We start from the raw sequence: 17,051 nt of genomic DNA on the forward strand, positions 1-17,051 counted from the left end.
GGACGTGTTGACTCATGAGAGACGCACAGTGGACGTGTTGACTTATGAGAAACACACACAGTGGACGTGTTGACTCAGGAGAGACACACACAGTGGATGTGTTGACTCAGGAGAGACACACACAGTGGACATGTTGACTCAGGAGAGACACACACAGTGGATGTGTTGCTGTGCTAGTTACCTGTTCTCTGCCCAATCTTAAACCATATTGAGATTTTTATTTTCCCACTGCTGCAACTTTTAAAAAAGAACATTTGATGAACTGACTCATTAGAATGGGCCTTAAGGTACACTTTACTGGGAGAACTTAATGACTAAATACATTACACAGAAGAGACGCGTCGCCCTCACTGCATGAGGTCCTGGCTCAACGGAAGGGCGGAGACAGGCCAATTACCTCCCTCTGCCTCTAGGCCCGGAGAACCCAACGGGTCTTGCGTTAATGTGTTTTTAAGGTGATTCGCAGCGTTCCCCGTCATTACTGCCGATCGCCTTCAAAACAGGAGATGCCCTAGCATCTCTAGCATCTCCACCCGCCCCCACCCGCCTTAGGGAGACCGCGGTGCGAACACCATCTTACAGCTCACTAATTACAAACAATGAAACAACAAATTGTGCAAATAGCGTACAAAACCTCATCAGTCCGGCACAAGTGTGCGTAACTGGCAAAATCCCACAAGAGACCAGGACATGCCATTTCGTAGGGGAAGAGGTAATTATTGCTATTTAACAACAATCTTTGGAACCCACACGTCTCAAGAAGGTGTCAGGATAAAAACGTCCAAAGCAACGCAGTCAAGGGACTCTTCATTACGTTTACCTGTGTGTCACAATGGAAAGCCAACATACAGTGTTCGTCTGAGGTGATCTAGACACCTCATAAGCATAGTTGGGACTATAGCTGCAGACCAGAGTGTGGGCGTGAGGTGATCAGAGGCTTGTCTCGAGGGCTGGGTGTGGCTACTCTTGTGCTGCTTCAGTCCTTTATTTTCAAAGCAGGCAATCTTTACTCAGCTTTGCTAGCCCATGACATTTCAGGCAAACCGAAGATGTAATATTTGTTAAACTAAGAATTCATGAAAAGCTATAAGAGGTGCACAATTCCCCCCAAAACATCTCTATTTAGATCTAATCCTTACATCACAAACAGGTAGGCAATAAAAAAATGTTTACTTCTAAAACCTTTTCTGGGGTAAAAGGTTTGGGGATCTTTCTGTTAGGGTTTACACATCTATAATTCACAAACAGATACTTTACCTTAACAACAGTCCTACTCAACCTGCCTGAACAATCAATGCTCTACACACCCCGACACTCATGCATGTCTCTCTTGCTTAGAATGCATCTCATCTATAGCAGACAAATGGACAAATGGTTCTAAAACTGGTCTTTAAAACATGATATATGATTTTTTTTATGACTCCAAAATCCTAGAACATGAAAGTGATTCCATTTAAATATTTTTAAAAATAGTATTTTATCAAAAAGGCTAGTCACATTACAGAGTAAAGGGAGTAGTCTTATTTAGTGTGTTACGTAAATCTGGCGTAAACGCAGACAGTCTGGTGTAAGGGTTTAGGTTAATACTAAAGGACCCTTTGAGTTTGCATGTGTTCTGGGGAAGCTGTGAAAATGGGAAGTAAATCAAAGCACAAAAGTGAAGCTCAAAGGCAGATCTGAAAACGTGAGCTGTTGGCTGAATGTACATGCATCCTAAAGTGGACGCTTACGTAAGAAGACAGGAGACACCCAACAGTTTGGCTGTCCTTTGAAAATGCCACAGCCAGACATTTGAACCATTTCTACCATCGACGATCGTGCCGAGTTCAAGACATCTGAGCCTCACCCGAGCGAAGGCATGCCTTAAGAGCAACTTAACAGAAACAGGAAAAACGGAGACCAACACAGGTTTACTTTTGCACTAGGACCCAGAAGATCCGAGAGACGCCACTGCTCTTGTGGATGCTAACAACCCTGTAGCAGTGATCTGGCCAGACAGACATGAGGATGGTGTGAACTGGTTGTGTGTTAATCCCAGAGTCGTTCTGCTGTTGCCAGCTTTCAAAGTACATGCAGTCTAGACAGGCTTATGGGTGGGGGACAGGGCGGAGCTTATGGGGTGTCTGTGGCACAGCGTCTGAATTGGGCGCAGGCATGGGAACCCTTTTAAAGTTAAAAGGTTCATTTAAGATCTTTTTCGCTCTTCATATTCTGAAGAATAGCATCAGAGAGACACCTGTCCATCCACAGGTCAGGACATCATGACACAGTTGAAAGTGTTTCATTCCCTGTTGTGTTCTCCAGTAACACCGGTCACTGGTAGGATAATGACATGGTCTTAACTGGTCAGGGGTACAGGTCCGCTGGACTTCTTACACTTGTGACCGGATGTGATGAGCTATCGGTCCAGCAGGTGCAATACATGCAGTAACTCTGCCATCTAAAGGGCAGAAATGTGAACTTCACTCTGGGGATTTGGATAAGCCCATACTGTAGTGTTGTGAACAAGAAATGACTCAGAATTGGCATTAGATCATAATAAATGTGTGGCAATTGTATGTGTATGTGTAAATGGGTGGTATGTTGAGGGAAATGGGGAAAACAATATAGGTGTACAGAAATTACTGTATGAGTTGTATGTTTGTATGGCAAGTAAATGGGAAACAAACAGCAAGAATCTCACCACTGGGCAGTGTTCCTAATATCCACTAGATGGCAGTATATACTTGCAATGTTAAGATGTTACATATCATACACCTGCGTATCTTTGTACAGTGAATTCATAGATTGAACTGGTATTGTAAATCATTGCAGATATCATACTGAATGATAGATTACATGCTATAACACACATGCTCTTTTACAGTCTAACTTCATACGAAATGTTCTGGGGTGTGACCAGAAATGTTCAGAGTTAACCACCTGTGCAGACACCAGATGTGTTATTTAGCTGAAAACATTCAGGAGCGTGGAAAAACACGGGTGTTTTAATCTGTTGCTTTCCTCGGGGCCAGGCCTGACCCCTGACCCCTGACCCCCACGCCCCAGACTGCTTGCATTGTGGCTGTGTTGTGAGCAGTCTCATTTGGCCCTGAGTTTACGCTGACAGTAATAACAGTTGAAGCTGCTGCCCTACACAGTTCTGACAGAGTAATAAAAACACACACTGTGCTGTGGTCTTTGGGGGGGGGTGCATTAAAACACACACTGACGTAAAGACAAGTGCATAACTATACACCACCCCCTCAACACACACCCACCGACACGCACGCTCCCACACACACATACATACACACACAAACGAGCCCCCTGCAGCGACTTAAGTAACACGTAATCCCAGGCGAGCCAGGGGGAGCGGAGGTGGAGGTGACGGAGAGGAGAGGCACACTCAGTGGTGGGAGGTGCACGTTACTCCTCCACACCTTCATGTGCTGCCCCAACAGGCAGGCTCCCCCGAGCCGTTTGCATACAGCAACACTGTAGCATGAACAGGGACTCTGGAGTGATCCTAGAGTGATTTTACTCACTCCTTAGAACTAAGAAGAAATTAAAGCCATGCTTTACTTGTGTTAATTGCTTAAGTCAGGTCCCACGTATTTGCATAGGATGTCATGTACTTCAAATGTTGTCTTTCAGAGAAGCAGCCAGTAACAGCTGCTATGTCAGCACTTGAGTGTGTGCGCCAGTCCTAAACACACCTAAAACATTTAGAGAAGAAAAACACAGCCACCGCATGGTAGCAGCCACACCGCACCCTCTGAAACCATCAGAACGCCTCTTCCAGGGGGATTTCTGCTACACTGGAGATAATTGCATTTCATAGATTGTCATGTTCTTTGCCAGTAGCTCTGCTAATTCAGTAAGTGGGAAGGTAACTGAGACTTGCTATTTCAGGCAAGGTGCTAATGGCTCCGAAAAGTTCCACTTGCAGCAGTAAAAACATCTCCAAAATGTGTGACCAACAAGAGAGGCAGGTGTGAAGAAAAAAAAACATTATATATATATATATATATATATATATATATATATATATATATATATATATATATATATATATATATATATATATATATATATATATATACACACACACATTCTAGCAGCACTAGGAGAGAAAAGCTGTAAGTGTGACTGGCGTCTACCGTGAGAGCAACAAGTAATGACACTCCCCTCTTCATCTCCCTGTCTGTCTGCATTACTGTCACCTCAGAAGCCCACCTGCATACACATCTACTGAGTGACAGACAGCCCTGGTGGCAGTAAGACAGACAGAATGCATAGCAGACTGACATGCAGACAGCCAGAATCAGACACACACGCAGAAGTGCCGTTAGAGAATGTTGAGTCTACAGCTTATGGAGACACTGCTTCCTTTTCCAGACTCTTTCTACTGGAAAAGAGATAAAATGATGGGAACCATTAATATGCTAATACACACATGACACTAATGGCCAAATTGACACCTAGTGATCAGAAAACAGGCTGTGGCAATCTGGCAAAGGTAATACTTGCAATTCAAAATGATCACTCAAGGCTCACAAAGCTCAGCTCTCGTTCACGTCACAACACTACAGACAATATGGGCCTCTCACTACATGCAGGTCTATCATTTAATTAAAGATTAAATTAATCTGTAAAACTAAATATTGTCTATGCAGCACTTTACTGTCTGGAAAAGTATCATGTCTGAGTCTTGAGAGGAGCTGTCCATGGTTCTGAATCCATAACTCATACATTTCATTTACATTTACTCAACCTACATGGAAGCAAACAGAAATGTCACAAAGTAGGGCTGGGGGCAGACACAAAAGAAACATGTAAACACGTAAACAAATAAATGTTTACATCTAAGGTATGAAAAAAGGTTTATCTACCTCTCCCTCTCTATCAATCTCTCCAACTATCCATCTATCTCCAAAGTGTATGCATTAAGTAAGTTTAGCAAACGTCTTTGACCAGCTGTGCAGGCCAATGAATGACATCTCTCTGAAATGTTGTGTTTTTATGAAAACTTTGTATTACTCTGTATTACACTGCAATTTTCCTGTCTTTACATCTTTAACTGCACACCATAGCTGCACACACAATAAAAATAATGCTTGCATTTTAATAGTAAAATAAAAATTTTGCTACTATACTGTATATATATCTAGATATTATTTCTGTTAATATAGAAGGTCTTTTTTCCAGAGTAATAAAGTAAGTGTAAACTACTCTCTCACTGGTATGCCCCCCCCCCCCCCCCCCATAAATGACACCATTCAAATGAAATGAAATGGTATTACTTATAAACCATTTACACAGTCTTGTCAACTGCTTATCCATCACTGAAACAGTCCTGCTTACAGCCACTCAGACATTCAGAGCTATCAGGTGACCCATGACCCATCGCCCAAGAGTTGAGTTGTGTTGAGTCAGCAGGGTAGCAGCAGTTCTGGTCCATGTCCAGGTGAAGCGTCCCAGGCTGGACCTCCCAAAAGGATGATGGCAACACGCCTGGGTTGACGCAGAGACACAGCAGGGGTTTGCTAGCCCGACACACTCCAGCAGCCCACGACCATGTGGAGACCGACCAGCGGGTTGGTTTGTGCATGTGTGTGTGTGTGTGTGTGTGTGCATGTGTGTGTGTGTGAGACCATGTGATATTATGTGTAGGTGTAAGTGTAGGTGTAGGTTTTACGTAAGGAGGTTGTAAGTGACAAAATGCCAGCTCCCACTTATGTATGTGTGTTTGCGAGCATGTATATGTGTGTTTGTGTGTGTGTGTGTGTGTGTGTGTGTATGTGTGTGTGTGTGTGTGTGTGTGTAGGAGAAAGTCACACCAAATGAAGGGACACCGCAATGAGGTGGGTGCTTCATCATAAAGGCCAGTCCTGTAAGCCAATAGGATGCATTGGCCAAAAGTCCCGCCCATCTGCCCACCTCTGAGGAAGAGCTGCACACATCCCCACACATTCACAGCGTGAGTGAGCACAGTGCCCATGGATATTAGCCACAGCACGCCTGGCATGAACAAAGACCTCCCTCTCACTGCCTTTGAAGTTGAAGGTGGATTCTTGATGGATAAGCAGAGCCGTGTGTGCTAGTAGGGACAAGGGGCCTGCGTGAAATGACCAAGTCTCCCCAGCCCACCTACTGAGGGCACCTCTGGGGTTCTGGCCCCCTGAGAGTAATAACATGTGAGCATCAGCCGTGTTTGAATAAGAGAGGTACATTAACGGCAGGCTGACTCGTTCTCTCAGCCCTGTTATTAACACCTGACTCAGGCAGTCTAAGTGCTCTGGCTGCTGGTTTTATAATTGCATCAGCCACCCTCATGCACGGCGGGTCAGCATCAGTCCACAGGACTACTACTGCTCAGATATCAACACCGACACGGCAGCAGCAGGATCAGAAATGTTGAGGCGTGTGTTGGAAATGGTGCAGTGGGCAGACTGATCAATCAAAGGTCTCTTTATTCCCATGGTGCGGAGAATTATCCTACCTATAGCATTACTACTTCATATCCTCTTCAGCTTACAGTGAGGCACACAGACCATGTTGATCCAAGCTCCTATGGCTACATAGGACGAAGAGGCTGAAATTAAGATGGCTACTGGTCACCACCCCATAGGTGTTACTATGCGAGGAATCAACAAGTTGGCAAAACATTGTGGTGATAGTCATCCTTCACCACATCCTCATTCTCCCATCTGCTCATCAGCATCTCACACTCTCATGAGGTAAAATAATTGCTGCTTTCTTGTCATTTTCATCTCACTCACAATACAAAGCCACATGCTGTATAAAAAGCAAAAATCATATGCATTACATTTACATTTACGCCATGTAGCAGACGCTCTTATCCAGAGCGACTTACAAAGAGCTTTGCATCCGATCACAGAATTCATCCTAGGAAATAGTACGGATATGCATAGTGTCAACAACTGATGGTGGTCATAAACAATATGTAAAATGTATAAAACTATGTATAAAAAATAAGCCATGGTTTAAACAGCCATCATTCTCCTAGTTAACTCATCTATTCCCTATTCGCTCCTCCTGTTCTTTGGGCAATGTCTCCACACCCTGCCAACTCCACGTCTCCTCCATCTCCTCCACCTCCTCCACCCCTGTGGGGACTCATGTGCCCCCTCCATTACCTTCTCTGAACTCTTTTCCCCCTTAAACAACTTTAACACTCCAATCCAAGTCAGAGCTGTTCAATAAAGTCGCGGTCAGCTCTCGTTATGTTCAACAAAGCAACAGTGGTCTCCACTATGTGTCCAGGGACGGGCTCTTTCCAGCCACCGCCCTGATCTCTTAAAGCGGGTCTGCTCGAGGCCAGACGGGCTAGGAGAGCAGTTATGCAACGTCTCTGTTCCATAAAGCAGCCAGCAGGCCAGCTTGGACACAAGCTTAAACCTGTTTTTTTAATCATTACAGCAGTACTGCAGTGAAGAAACAAACCAGGCACGGCGAGGGAGGCTAGTGGCTGCTACACGTGCCCAATCTGCTCTCTCTCTCCACCCTCTACCTTCCTCCTCTCTTTCTACGCTCCTCCTCCTCCTCTCTCTCCATCCTCCTCCTCTTCCCTCTTCTCCCTCTATCCACCTTTTATTTCTTCATGTGAGAGAGCTGCTTGTAGCAGGGATCAATGCACAGGCAAAACTAATCGTAAAACTACGATGAAGCACTAGAACACAGATTACTGGAAGAACTGTATATTAACCAATACGCCAGACTGTGAATAGTCTATAACCTACATAGATTAAGGACAACGCATAGCCTTCTATAAAAGGGTGAGAGATTTCTTTTTTTTTTGAGAAACAGTTAACGTGTTCCAAATGACACACCTCTCTCACAAAACACATGTATCTTACTCCAGTGCATTTGTAGCAAACATGAATGATGAGTAGGATCTGCTGTGTTCGCTTCAGTTTTTATCAACATAGCTTTAAAAGGTACACTGGACAAATTATGGTCACTTAGCAACACATTAACAGAAAAAAGTGACCTTCTAAAACAAATTCTCATTGGTAGAGGACTTCACACAAGAGGGGTGTGTTTTAATACAGGTAACAGAACACAAACAAAGGGCAGAATACCAGGGAGGATAGTCTGGGCTCAGCGACCCACTAGATCTAAACAGAAATACAAAAAAACTGTCGGAAAATAAATGTTCAGAACAGGAGGCTCAAGGAGATCTGAATCCCTCAAGATGAAGGCAGTTCTCCAGAGTGAGAGTGAGGGCAACCCCAGTGCACCAGGCAGCTGATCCAGCACCCTGACGAGAGGGCAGGACTAGGCCAGGGTGATGGACCTGGGCCTGGGCCCGGTCAGTCATGTAACAATGACGGACTGTTAGGGATGACAACACAGACGTGACACGTGGTCTGGGAAACAGGCCGCAGTGTGTGTGTAATCTTAACAAATGAAACAGTCACAACAATTATGGCTTTGTTTCAGTGTTTAGGAGCTGAGAATTCACAAGTTTTGTGTGAGTGAGAGGTGGTAGAAAATGGGGGCCGTGTGATGTACAGTACCATGATAATGACACTCAGCAGCTCTGAACTGCTTAGCTTTGAGCGCATACTTCATTCTGGCAGCAGATGCCTAGTGAAAAGGGTTTCATGGAGGGAGTGTCTGCTAAGCTGAGCCCAATCTCCAGAAGGCCCATGCGTCGACTACAGTGATAAACTCCTCCTACTTCACATTCTCTGGCCCCTTTCTTAAATCACACACACATTGTACACACACAAACTTTGTCCTAGAAAAAGACCCACCCCCTCTCTTCCTTTCACACATAGCGAGAGCGAGAATGGGACTCTCACTCACAAAAAAAAAAAAACCCTCCACTTTCAACAATGACTCAGCTAAAACTTTAGAAATGGGTCATTCATAACCTGCCTGCCTCCACTAGCCCCTGAAGTCAGTTAGCAGGCTCTGTTCTCACTGCATTTCAACAGACTGCTGCAAACAGATTCACTACATCCTCCCACGTCAGTGCTGGTGCTGCAGCGCCAAACTGGACTTTTAAATCCTGATCTGGGGAAGGAAAGCCCCACACTCGAGGAATAAATATACTGCTGATCGGAAGAGCTGGAGCATCTGTGTGTGCAGACAGGTCCCCAAGTCTGGGCGGGACGGAGGGAGTGGACCCAAACGTCCCCCAGAGCTCTTATTAAGCAAAGGGATGAACAGGGACTCTAAATAAGGGCTTGGGGGGTGGGGTGGGGTGCCAAGAGAAGCCTAATGGAAGGGAGGATGTGTGTGCGTAAGCAATGGGCCAGCAAATGAGTTTGAAGTGTTACGCCGTCGCTGAACACATGACTGATTGCCTATTACAGACAGCCAAGAGCCTGTCTGGGACAACCCAGGAAGACAGATGCCATCGGTCAACATTTGCTTTGCTAGTTTAAGAGAGGTTCTGTGTGTGTGTGCGTGTGTGTGTGTGTGTGTGTGTGTGTGTGTGTGTGTGTGTGTGTGTGTGTGTGTGTGTGTGTGTGTGTGTGTGTGTGTGTGTGTGTGCAGTCTAAGCACTTGTGTGTTTCCAGTAGGCAAATAGAGGCTTAGGAGATAAGAACCAACAAGCCATAGTTATGTCCTAAGCCATTTACCCAGTTTCTATCTCACCCCTGACTGACACAACACCTCACAATCACACACACTTCCCCTTGTGACGTCACTGAAGCTCAACCCGTTCCTAAGCAACTGGATCACATTGTCATAGAAACTGTTGGGGGGTGGGGGCTGGGATCAGTTTCAATGGAGGAGGAGATCATAAGGGAATAGCACGGCTGGCTAAAATTAGCACCCTTCAAGACTGTCAAAAGAGGGCCCATATTGTACATGGCCTGACAGGCCTTGTTCTCCGTCCTGACACACAGAGGAGTCCTGCGTGCTGAGAACATTTGTCTGTCTGCTGGGTCAACTGCATAATGATGGGCCACTGTATGTGCATGCGTGAATGAAACAGAGAGAGTGTGTGAATGAAATAGAGAGAACAACGAAAAAGAGAAAATTGAAAGAGAAAGTATGTGTAGCGTAGCCATTTCAGAAGAACGCTTTAATGGGGTTCGACATGACGTAAACAACCTGACACGCTCTCATTATTCATTTTGGCTCAGTGCTCTGCTCAGTCTCCCCCTGGATGAGGAGCGTCCGGCAGAGAACACACGCCCTTCACACAACACTGCGGCACCAAACTAAACGTCCCGTGCCACCTGAGCACAGCACAGCCCAGATTCACTCTGAAGAAAGTTCTGGATGGCTCTGAGGGCTTGGTCTCAGGAAGGCACATGTCTAAAAAAAAACACCTCAGACAAAACCCGAGTCTGAGTCATGTACAGCACGCAGACAAAAAGATTCTAGTTTTTACAAACTTCAGTCTGAAAAATCAAGGTCTGGTTTATATGCTGAAATATATATAGTATTTATTTAGTGTGTGTATTTACAATAAAAGTAAAAAACATATTAATGTGTGTCAGTATTTCACATAGTCAGGAACTTCAATATATGCCAAGTTTGATTCCACCATTAATTGGTTTGATTTGACCTGAGTTGACCAGCAGTGAAGCTGCTGCTGCAACTACAGCCACATTCACTAACGTACTGAAGGCAAATCTAATGCAGCATCATGGCTGTTACAGTATGTGACTGTACAGACTGAAACAGTTTTGCTTTGACATTTTTCCTGAAGTGTCTCCAGAGAACTGGCTCACAATGAGACAGATGTGTTGTCTCTAATATCATTATAAAGGTTAAATGCATGTGCCCCAAGACACTGAGATCTACTGCAGGACCCACAAACCCAGTTCTGGATCTACACAATAAGCTCTTTGACAGGGGCACACTTCATACCCTGCCATACCAAACAGTGGTCTGATTGGCAATATTGACTAAACTGATATGAAACAGAACCAGAGCTTTTCACAATAGAGTGACAGTTGTGTGTCTCTTGGCCAGAACAGATTAGAGATTCGTTGCTGCTCATTTGCAAAATATTATGCCAGTCAGTGACATACCTGTGACTCAGATATTTCAGAACCACAGGTGTACTGACCCGAGGGCAGGACCCAGATCACTTATATTTAAGTGCTCTGCAGAAGGATTTCACAATTGTATGAGTCCTGTCAAGTCTTAGGACACCTTTCCAGAGCAAAGGTCTCTCTACATCCCTCCCATCTCACTGGTCTTACTCTCTGTCTCTCTACAGCCCACCCCTGTCTCACTCATCTCCCTCTCTGTCTCTCTACATCCCTCCTGTCTCACTGGTCTTACTCTCTGTCTCTCTACAGCCCTCCCCTGTCTCACTCATCTCCCTCTCTGTCTCTCTACATCCCTCCCATCTCACTGGTCTTACTCTCTGTCTCTCTACAGCCCACCCCTGTCTCACTCATCTCACTCTCTGTCTCTCTACATCCCTCCCCTGTCTCACTCATCTCCCTCTCTGTCTCTCTACAGCCCACCCCTGTCTCACTGGTCTTACTCTCTGTCTCTCTACAGCCCACCCCTGTCTCACTGGTCATTGTCCAGTGCATAATAAAGAGAATTCTGTGCGGGACAAGCCCGTTTTATTATGCAGTACCTTCAGAACCAATCAATTCCCACTCTGCAAATAACACTCCTCCCAATGCTCTGACAGAGAGAGGGAAGACGGCTCTGTGGTACATTACTATTTAATGGCTGAAGGAGAAAGAAGCATCCAAATGAACTCCAAAACTCCAAAATTGATTATTTGATGTGGTCTGAATGTTTGACTGAATGACACAATGTGTGCTCCCTTTAGTTTAAATTATTAATTTACTTGGTTTTAGTGACCCGGGGTTTTCATGTTGTTCGCCTGTTTCGTAACTTAGGGTTTTTAATATAACATTTAAGACCACAGCCACACCACTGCAATACAAAATGGCCACACATTGTTTTCATAATTTCAATGAACATCGTGCACAGATTCAAGGTTCAGCGGTATTAAGAAGGCGATGTTGTTGCTTTCTCACTGAAAAGCTGATGAATAGCTTCACATATCTAGGCAGAACTACATCACTGGAGATCAGTGGCAAAGACATCACAGAAAGATCAGATCTGCACACCAGCTAATTACTGTGTGAGGAATTTCTGCCAGATGGCATGTTTCATTCCACAATTTACCCATCTGAACAGATATTCATGCTGAGAGAAAGAATATGAGAGCAGGGGGAAAAGAGGGAGACAATGTGAGTGGAAATAAATGTGTGTTTGTTTGCAGGTAGGGGTGGGTGGAATTTAAAGAAGGACAAATCTGGAGGTGTTTGTTTGCTCGGAGAGAACGGCTGTCAGATGTTTGCGTGGGCACAAGCACTCTCCCATTCATAAACCGCTCCATGACTCCCATTAGAGGCCTACAGGTTAGAGGCAGAGTTTTTCTACAGTACTTGACCCACATGCAGGAGACCTTAATATAGACAATTCAGCAAACCCATGAGGATCTAGATGACTGTGTTTATCAGAAAAAGGAGCCCATATTTTAACTGGATTAAAGGGCATTCTGTTGGTGAAAAATTATTCAGCTTTTGTAGATAAATTGACAGACCTGTTCAGAATATAAAATCAAGACTTCACGGACTTTTGGTCTAGAACTATTTTTAATATATGTGACAGTCAGCCATTCTATTTTTATAAGATCTGAATATGGAAATGCCTGTGGCAATGACTGGTTAATGTTGCACTTTGTGTTTTGTGATTGGCTGACCTTATCAGGCACAAAGATTACCTGATTAAAGTTTACAGCTAAGTAGAAATGAATGAGCATTGATCAAACACCCACTGATGTAATCACTGGCTATAATCACTGGTCCTCACTGAACTCTCATCAGGCACAATAACATCAGCGCTGCTCACAGAAGCATGAATGGCAAACCCCAACATGTCAGATAGGGAATCCACAATGAAAGGCAAGTCATCCAAGTCAAAGGGAAGTTTGGTACCTGCTTTCCGTCCAAGGTGTAGATCTTCTTGACGATGCCGGAGTCGAGCTTGATAGCGTCCGTGATGTCAGCCAGGACCTGCTCAAACGAGTGGGCCGTCTTCTTGTTGAGCAGGACACGCACGGCCTTGCGGGGTCTCACCCCACTGCGCACTATGGTAACCAGCTTGGGACGGATGAAGTCCCTGCTCTCCCTGATGTCATGGGGCCCCAGTTTGGAGCAGGAGAGTGAGGGTGGACATCTGGGCGACGCAGAGGTCTTCACGGTTACGCACCAGTTGGGGTTGACGTTCTTGGTGTAGTCGAGCTTCTTGAAGGCCTCGGTGGAGCCACAGACGTAACTCTCACCTAGAACAGTAAGATGAAGACAAGGCGATGCCTGTAGTGTGAAAGCTGCAAAGAGTACTGTTGAATGCATGACAGAGCAATCATGTGCTTTAAATGAGGTTTATGGGAGGAGAGGGGCAAGCAACAGAAGCAGCGCCAACACTTTAATGTCTGCTGAAATGCACTGGTTCTCCTACGACCTTTCACCACTATGTGAAAATAGGTGGTACTGCAAATCAGCCTTGTGAGTATTTAGTGTCACCCTGTGGGGCTTAATGTATGTTTGTAGTGATGTTCAGCCATTCCAAGGACTATATTATTGACCCCTTCATATATTACAGGACACTGGATGAAGTCTGTCACTGTATTATAGTTAAGGGTAATGTAATTACTAAGGACACCAGTTGCTGTATATATTAAATAATGTGGTCCAACAGCATACCATTCTCAACGAGTGATAAAGACCCTAACATTGATCCTAATCAATATGCAAAATTGGTTTGCTAAGTGCAGCGTGTCGTGTCGTTGTTTTGATTGTTTGTTTTAATGGGTTGCACTAACAGTATAATTCAGTGTTGTGAAGGTGGTGCGTCATCAGGTGCCGTCACTCACCCTCCATCAGCTGGTCAATACTGGTGATCTTCTTTGAGCCATCAATTGCGTAGATGATCCGGACTCCTTGGGGCAGGTTGACGTTGTCGGAGAGAGTGCGTGTGAGGTCGGCCAACAGAGTGTCGAAGGACCCGAATCTGTCCGTGGAGACAGCATATACTATCCCGTTGAAATACCGATCGCCGTTTCGGTAGAACCGTACCTTTTTCGCCCTCTTCTCCGAGCTCAGTGTTTTCAGGGTGCGCGTCCGGTACAGACTACAATGGGCACTGTGAGTCGGGCTCGGGAGCCCGTTCGCCCGAGACACGCCACGTCTGTTCCGTTTAACTTTGTCTCTCTCGTCGAAATGCTCCTCCATCGCTCTCAAAATAGGGATGAAATCCTATGGTGCAATAAAGATGCAGAATAATTTGTTGACCACTACGTCCGAATCGCGTGTTATTGTTGCGACGGGGAGTGATACCGCTACTGACCGAGTTGTTCAAGTTATCTGAAAATAACTTTTTAATGACTGCTTAGGCTGCATGGCCATTGCGGATTGAGGGTTTTGGCGTCACTAACCCCCCGACATACATCATACTGATACTGATAATACGGTCTCACTACATTACTAATGTGAATGTAAACATTTACTGTAGCGGGCCCTACAGTATCATGTGGTAACAAATTTCTTAAAGATTTATGTTTTGTGTCAATGACGGATGCTGGTAATTGACCGTAATTCCGTAAATGAATCATATTAGCAGAGTTTGAAGACTATAATAGCTGCTCGCCCTGTCTCCTACGTAGCTCAAAACGCTGTAACACTTTCCTAAACCAACCGTGATGAAACTGTTATCAAAAATAATTAAGACAAACACGTTTTGACCAAAAAAATTTTTTTTTACTGTTGACATGATCTTTTATTAATTCTATTGCAATTGTACTTAAAATGACATAAATAAATACTTACTTAAACAGTGACGAAGAAGAAGAATCAAATAATAATCTGAATCCCCTCTGCAATGTCAAAAATCAGGTCGCGAGTTGCGCCGATATGAAGCGTGTCTGGTCCAGAAAGTCCGGAGCCTCCTTTTGTTGTCCCGATGAGCTGCGCGAGCTGTTGAGCTCGAGGAGGCTGGTCGGTGGTCAGCTGCTGCTCGCTCCTGCGCGTCGTGTCGTGATTTACATTGGCCCGTCCCCTCATTGAGATGCGGCTCCTCACCGCAGACCGCCCATCCCGTCTCGAGGAGGCAAGTTTCACAAGGTTCGTTTTACAGTTATTGCGCAACGGTACTTCGAAGATAGACAACAGCCTGTAGAAATAACATTTACTAAACAAATGTCGGTTAACAACGTTTAAGGACCGATAGACACATTCCGTGCGATCAAAAATGTAATAACGTTGTGGTAGAATTATTTGAAACATCATTATTGTGTTAAAATGTTGGTAAGAACAACTAGGTTATGTGTAAATTGCCTTTGAAAAAAGTGAATTAACCACGAAATACACAATAAAGTTACCCCATTATAATACAGACATTGCTAAAATCAGGAATCTTTGAGGAGAATGAGATGAAGAAGACTGATACTTCAAGCAAAATACATTTAAACCCATACACGCACAGAGTATCTTACAAAAGTGTAGTACAATTTACTGTCTTCTGAAAATAACTAATTTGAAATTAATGTCAAGATAGTTGACAACAAAAGTGAGTACACCTCACAGTAAACTTGTGCAAAATGTCTCCAATTGTGTCATCCCTCCCTGGTGTTGTGCGAGTCATTAGTTAGAAGGTTCTAGGTGTGAATGGGAAGAAATGCCATTAAACTTGCTTGCTTTGAGTACAACTCGCTCATACTGGCCACTGGAAATTCAACATAGCACCTCAGGTCAAAGAACTCTCTTAGGATATGAGAAATAGAATTGTTGCTCTCCACAAAAATGGCTAAGGCTCCAAGAACATTGCCAACACCCTGAAACTGAGCTCGCTCTCTCTCTCTCTCTCTCTCTCTCTCTCTCTCTCTCTCTCTTTCTCTATACATTTACATTTATGGCATTTAGCAAACGCTCTTATCCAGAGCGACTTACAAAGTGCTTTGTGTGTGTATATATATATATATACTAGACACACACACACACACACTCCTTCTTCTTCTTCCCTTATTGGGCCTAAGAACTCCAGAGTAAACTTCCTAAAGCCCAGTAGCTGTAGTGCCAGACCAATAGGTTTTCACATAGGGCCCAGCTCACTCACTTCATACCAGCGACCACAACTTCACAAGATCTTCACAGGAGTCACTGTTTTGCTGAATTAAGCCCACAACAGCTCCAGAAGGCACAACAATGAGCTTAGAAACCATCACTGTAACTGTCGGTTTAGTAAATATAAATTATTACAATCTGGTTCTATGGTTGGATGAGACTAAAAGCTTTTTGGCCACCACAAATGGAAGGCTATCCAGGAGGATATGTGATTCGTCGAGTTTATTTAGCCTCAAAGCTCCTTGTGAACCTTGTTAGCATACAGGATGTTATTGTCCTACCTGAAGTACCAGGATGCTCTGGAATCTCTGCTCCTGTCTGGAGACTCAACCTCAGGTCACTGACTTTTCTTGAAGTACAATAGTCTAAAGACTGCCTCCAGATCCACGTCAGTGCCTCGCTGAGCACTGCCAAGGCTTTCCAGAGCGTCCATCCTTAACCAAACTGAATTCCAGGGAAAAGAGAGCAGGTAACAGTTAAGGACCACCTGAGGCATCCTAATGACATCACATCTCCTGCTAAGATCGTCTGAGACTTCATACAAGGGAGACTTGTGTTTGTTTATTTGTGTCTTTTGGCAAAGGGAAGATTCACAAATATCACGTTTAGGGATGTTGCACCGATAACATAAAGCAAGACCATAAATAAAGCAATGAAATTAAATGAAGCAATAGCATCACAGGATAATTATTATTATCTCAAGACAATGCACACAGGCATATTCTCCATCTTAAAAAGTATCTGGTTTTTGTTCATATTTCCTGAAAACAAGAACAAAGCAGACGGGGGACATCACACTTGTCCCACACATTCACACATTATACACGTAATGAACCGAGTGTGTGGCAACCACTAATAACTAAAAGCATGAGTAAGAGAGAGAGAGAGAGAGAGAGAGAGAGAGAAAGAACACAGGTTTTT

At 44.3% G+C, this 17,051-nt stretch overlaps 1 protein-coding gene across 3 annotated transcripts in view; it reads right to left on the minus strand.

Moving 5' to 3' along the window:
* dclk1a (doublecortin-like kinase 1a) overlaps positions 1 to 15,034 on the minus strand; it is a 42,238-nt gene extending 27,204 nt beyond the window's left edge. The window contains exons 1-3 of one of the 3 annotated variants that reach the window (XM_077020242.1): positions 14,838 to 15,030; positions 13,886 to 14,267; positions 12,948 to 13,294 (exon numbers count right to left, since the gene is read on the minus strand). In XM_077020242.1, coding sequence (XP_076876357.1) covers positions 12,948 to 13,294; positions 13,886 to 14,243 — 705 coding nt within the window. In that variant the 5' untranslated portion in view covers positions 14,244 to 14,267; positions 14,838 to 15,030. Of the gene's footprint in view, positions 1 to 12,947; positions 13,295 to 13,885; positions 14,268 to 14,837 lie in introns of those variants that run through there. The other 2 variants (XM_077020244.1, XM_077020243.1) reach the window with 2 other exon arrangements.
* Between the last annotated feature and the right edge of the window lie 2,017 nt (positions 15,035 to 17,051).

This window comes from Brachyhypopomus gauderio, chromosome 10 (genome assembly GCF_052324685.1).
Source record: "Brachyhypopomus gauderio isolate BG-103 chromosome 10, BGAUD_0.2, whole genome shotgun sequence".
Taxonomy (NCBI): domain Eukaryota; kingdom Metazoa; phylum Chordata; class Actinopteri; order Gymnotiformes; family Hypopomidae; genus Brachyhypopomus; species Brachyhypopomus gauderio.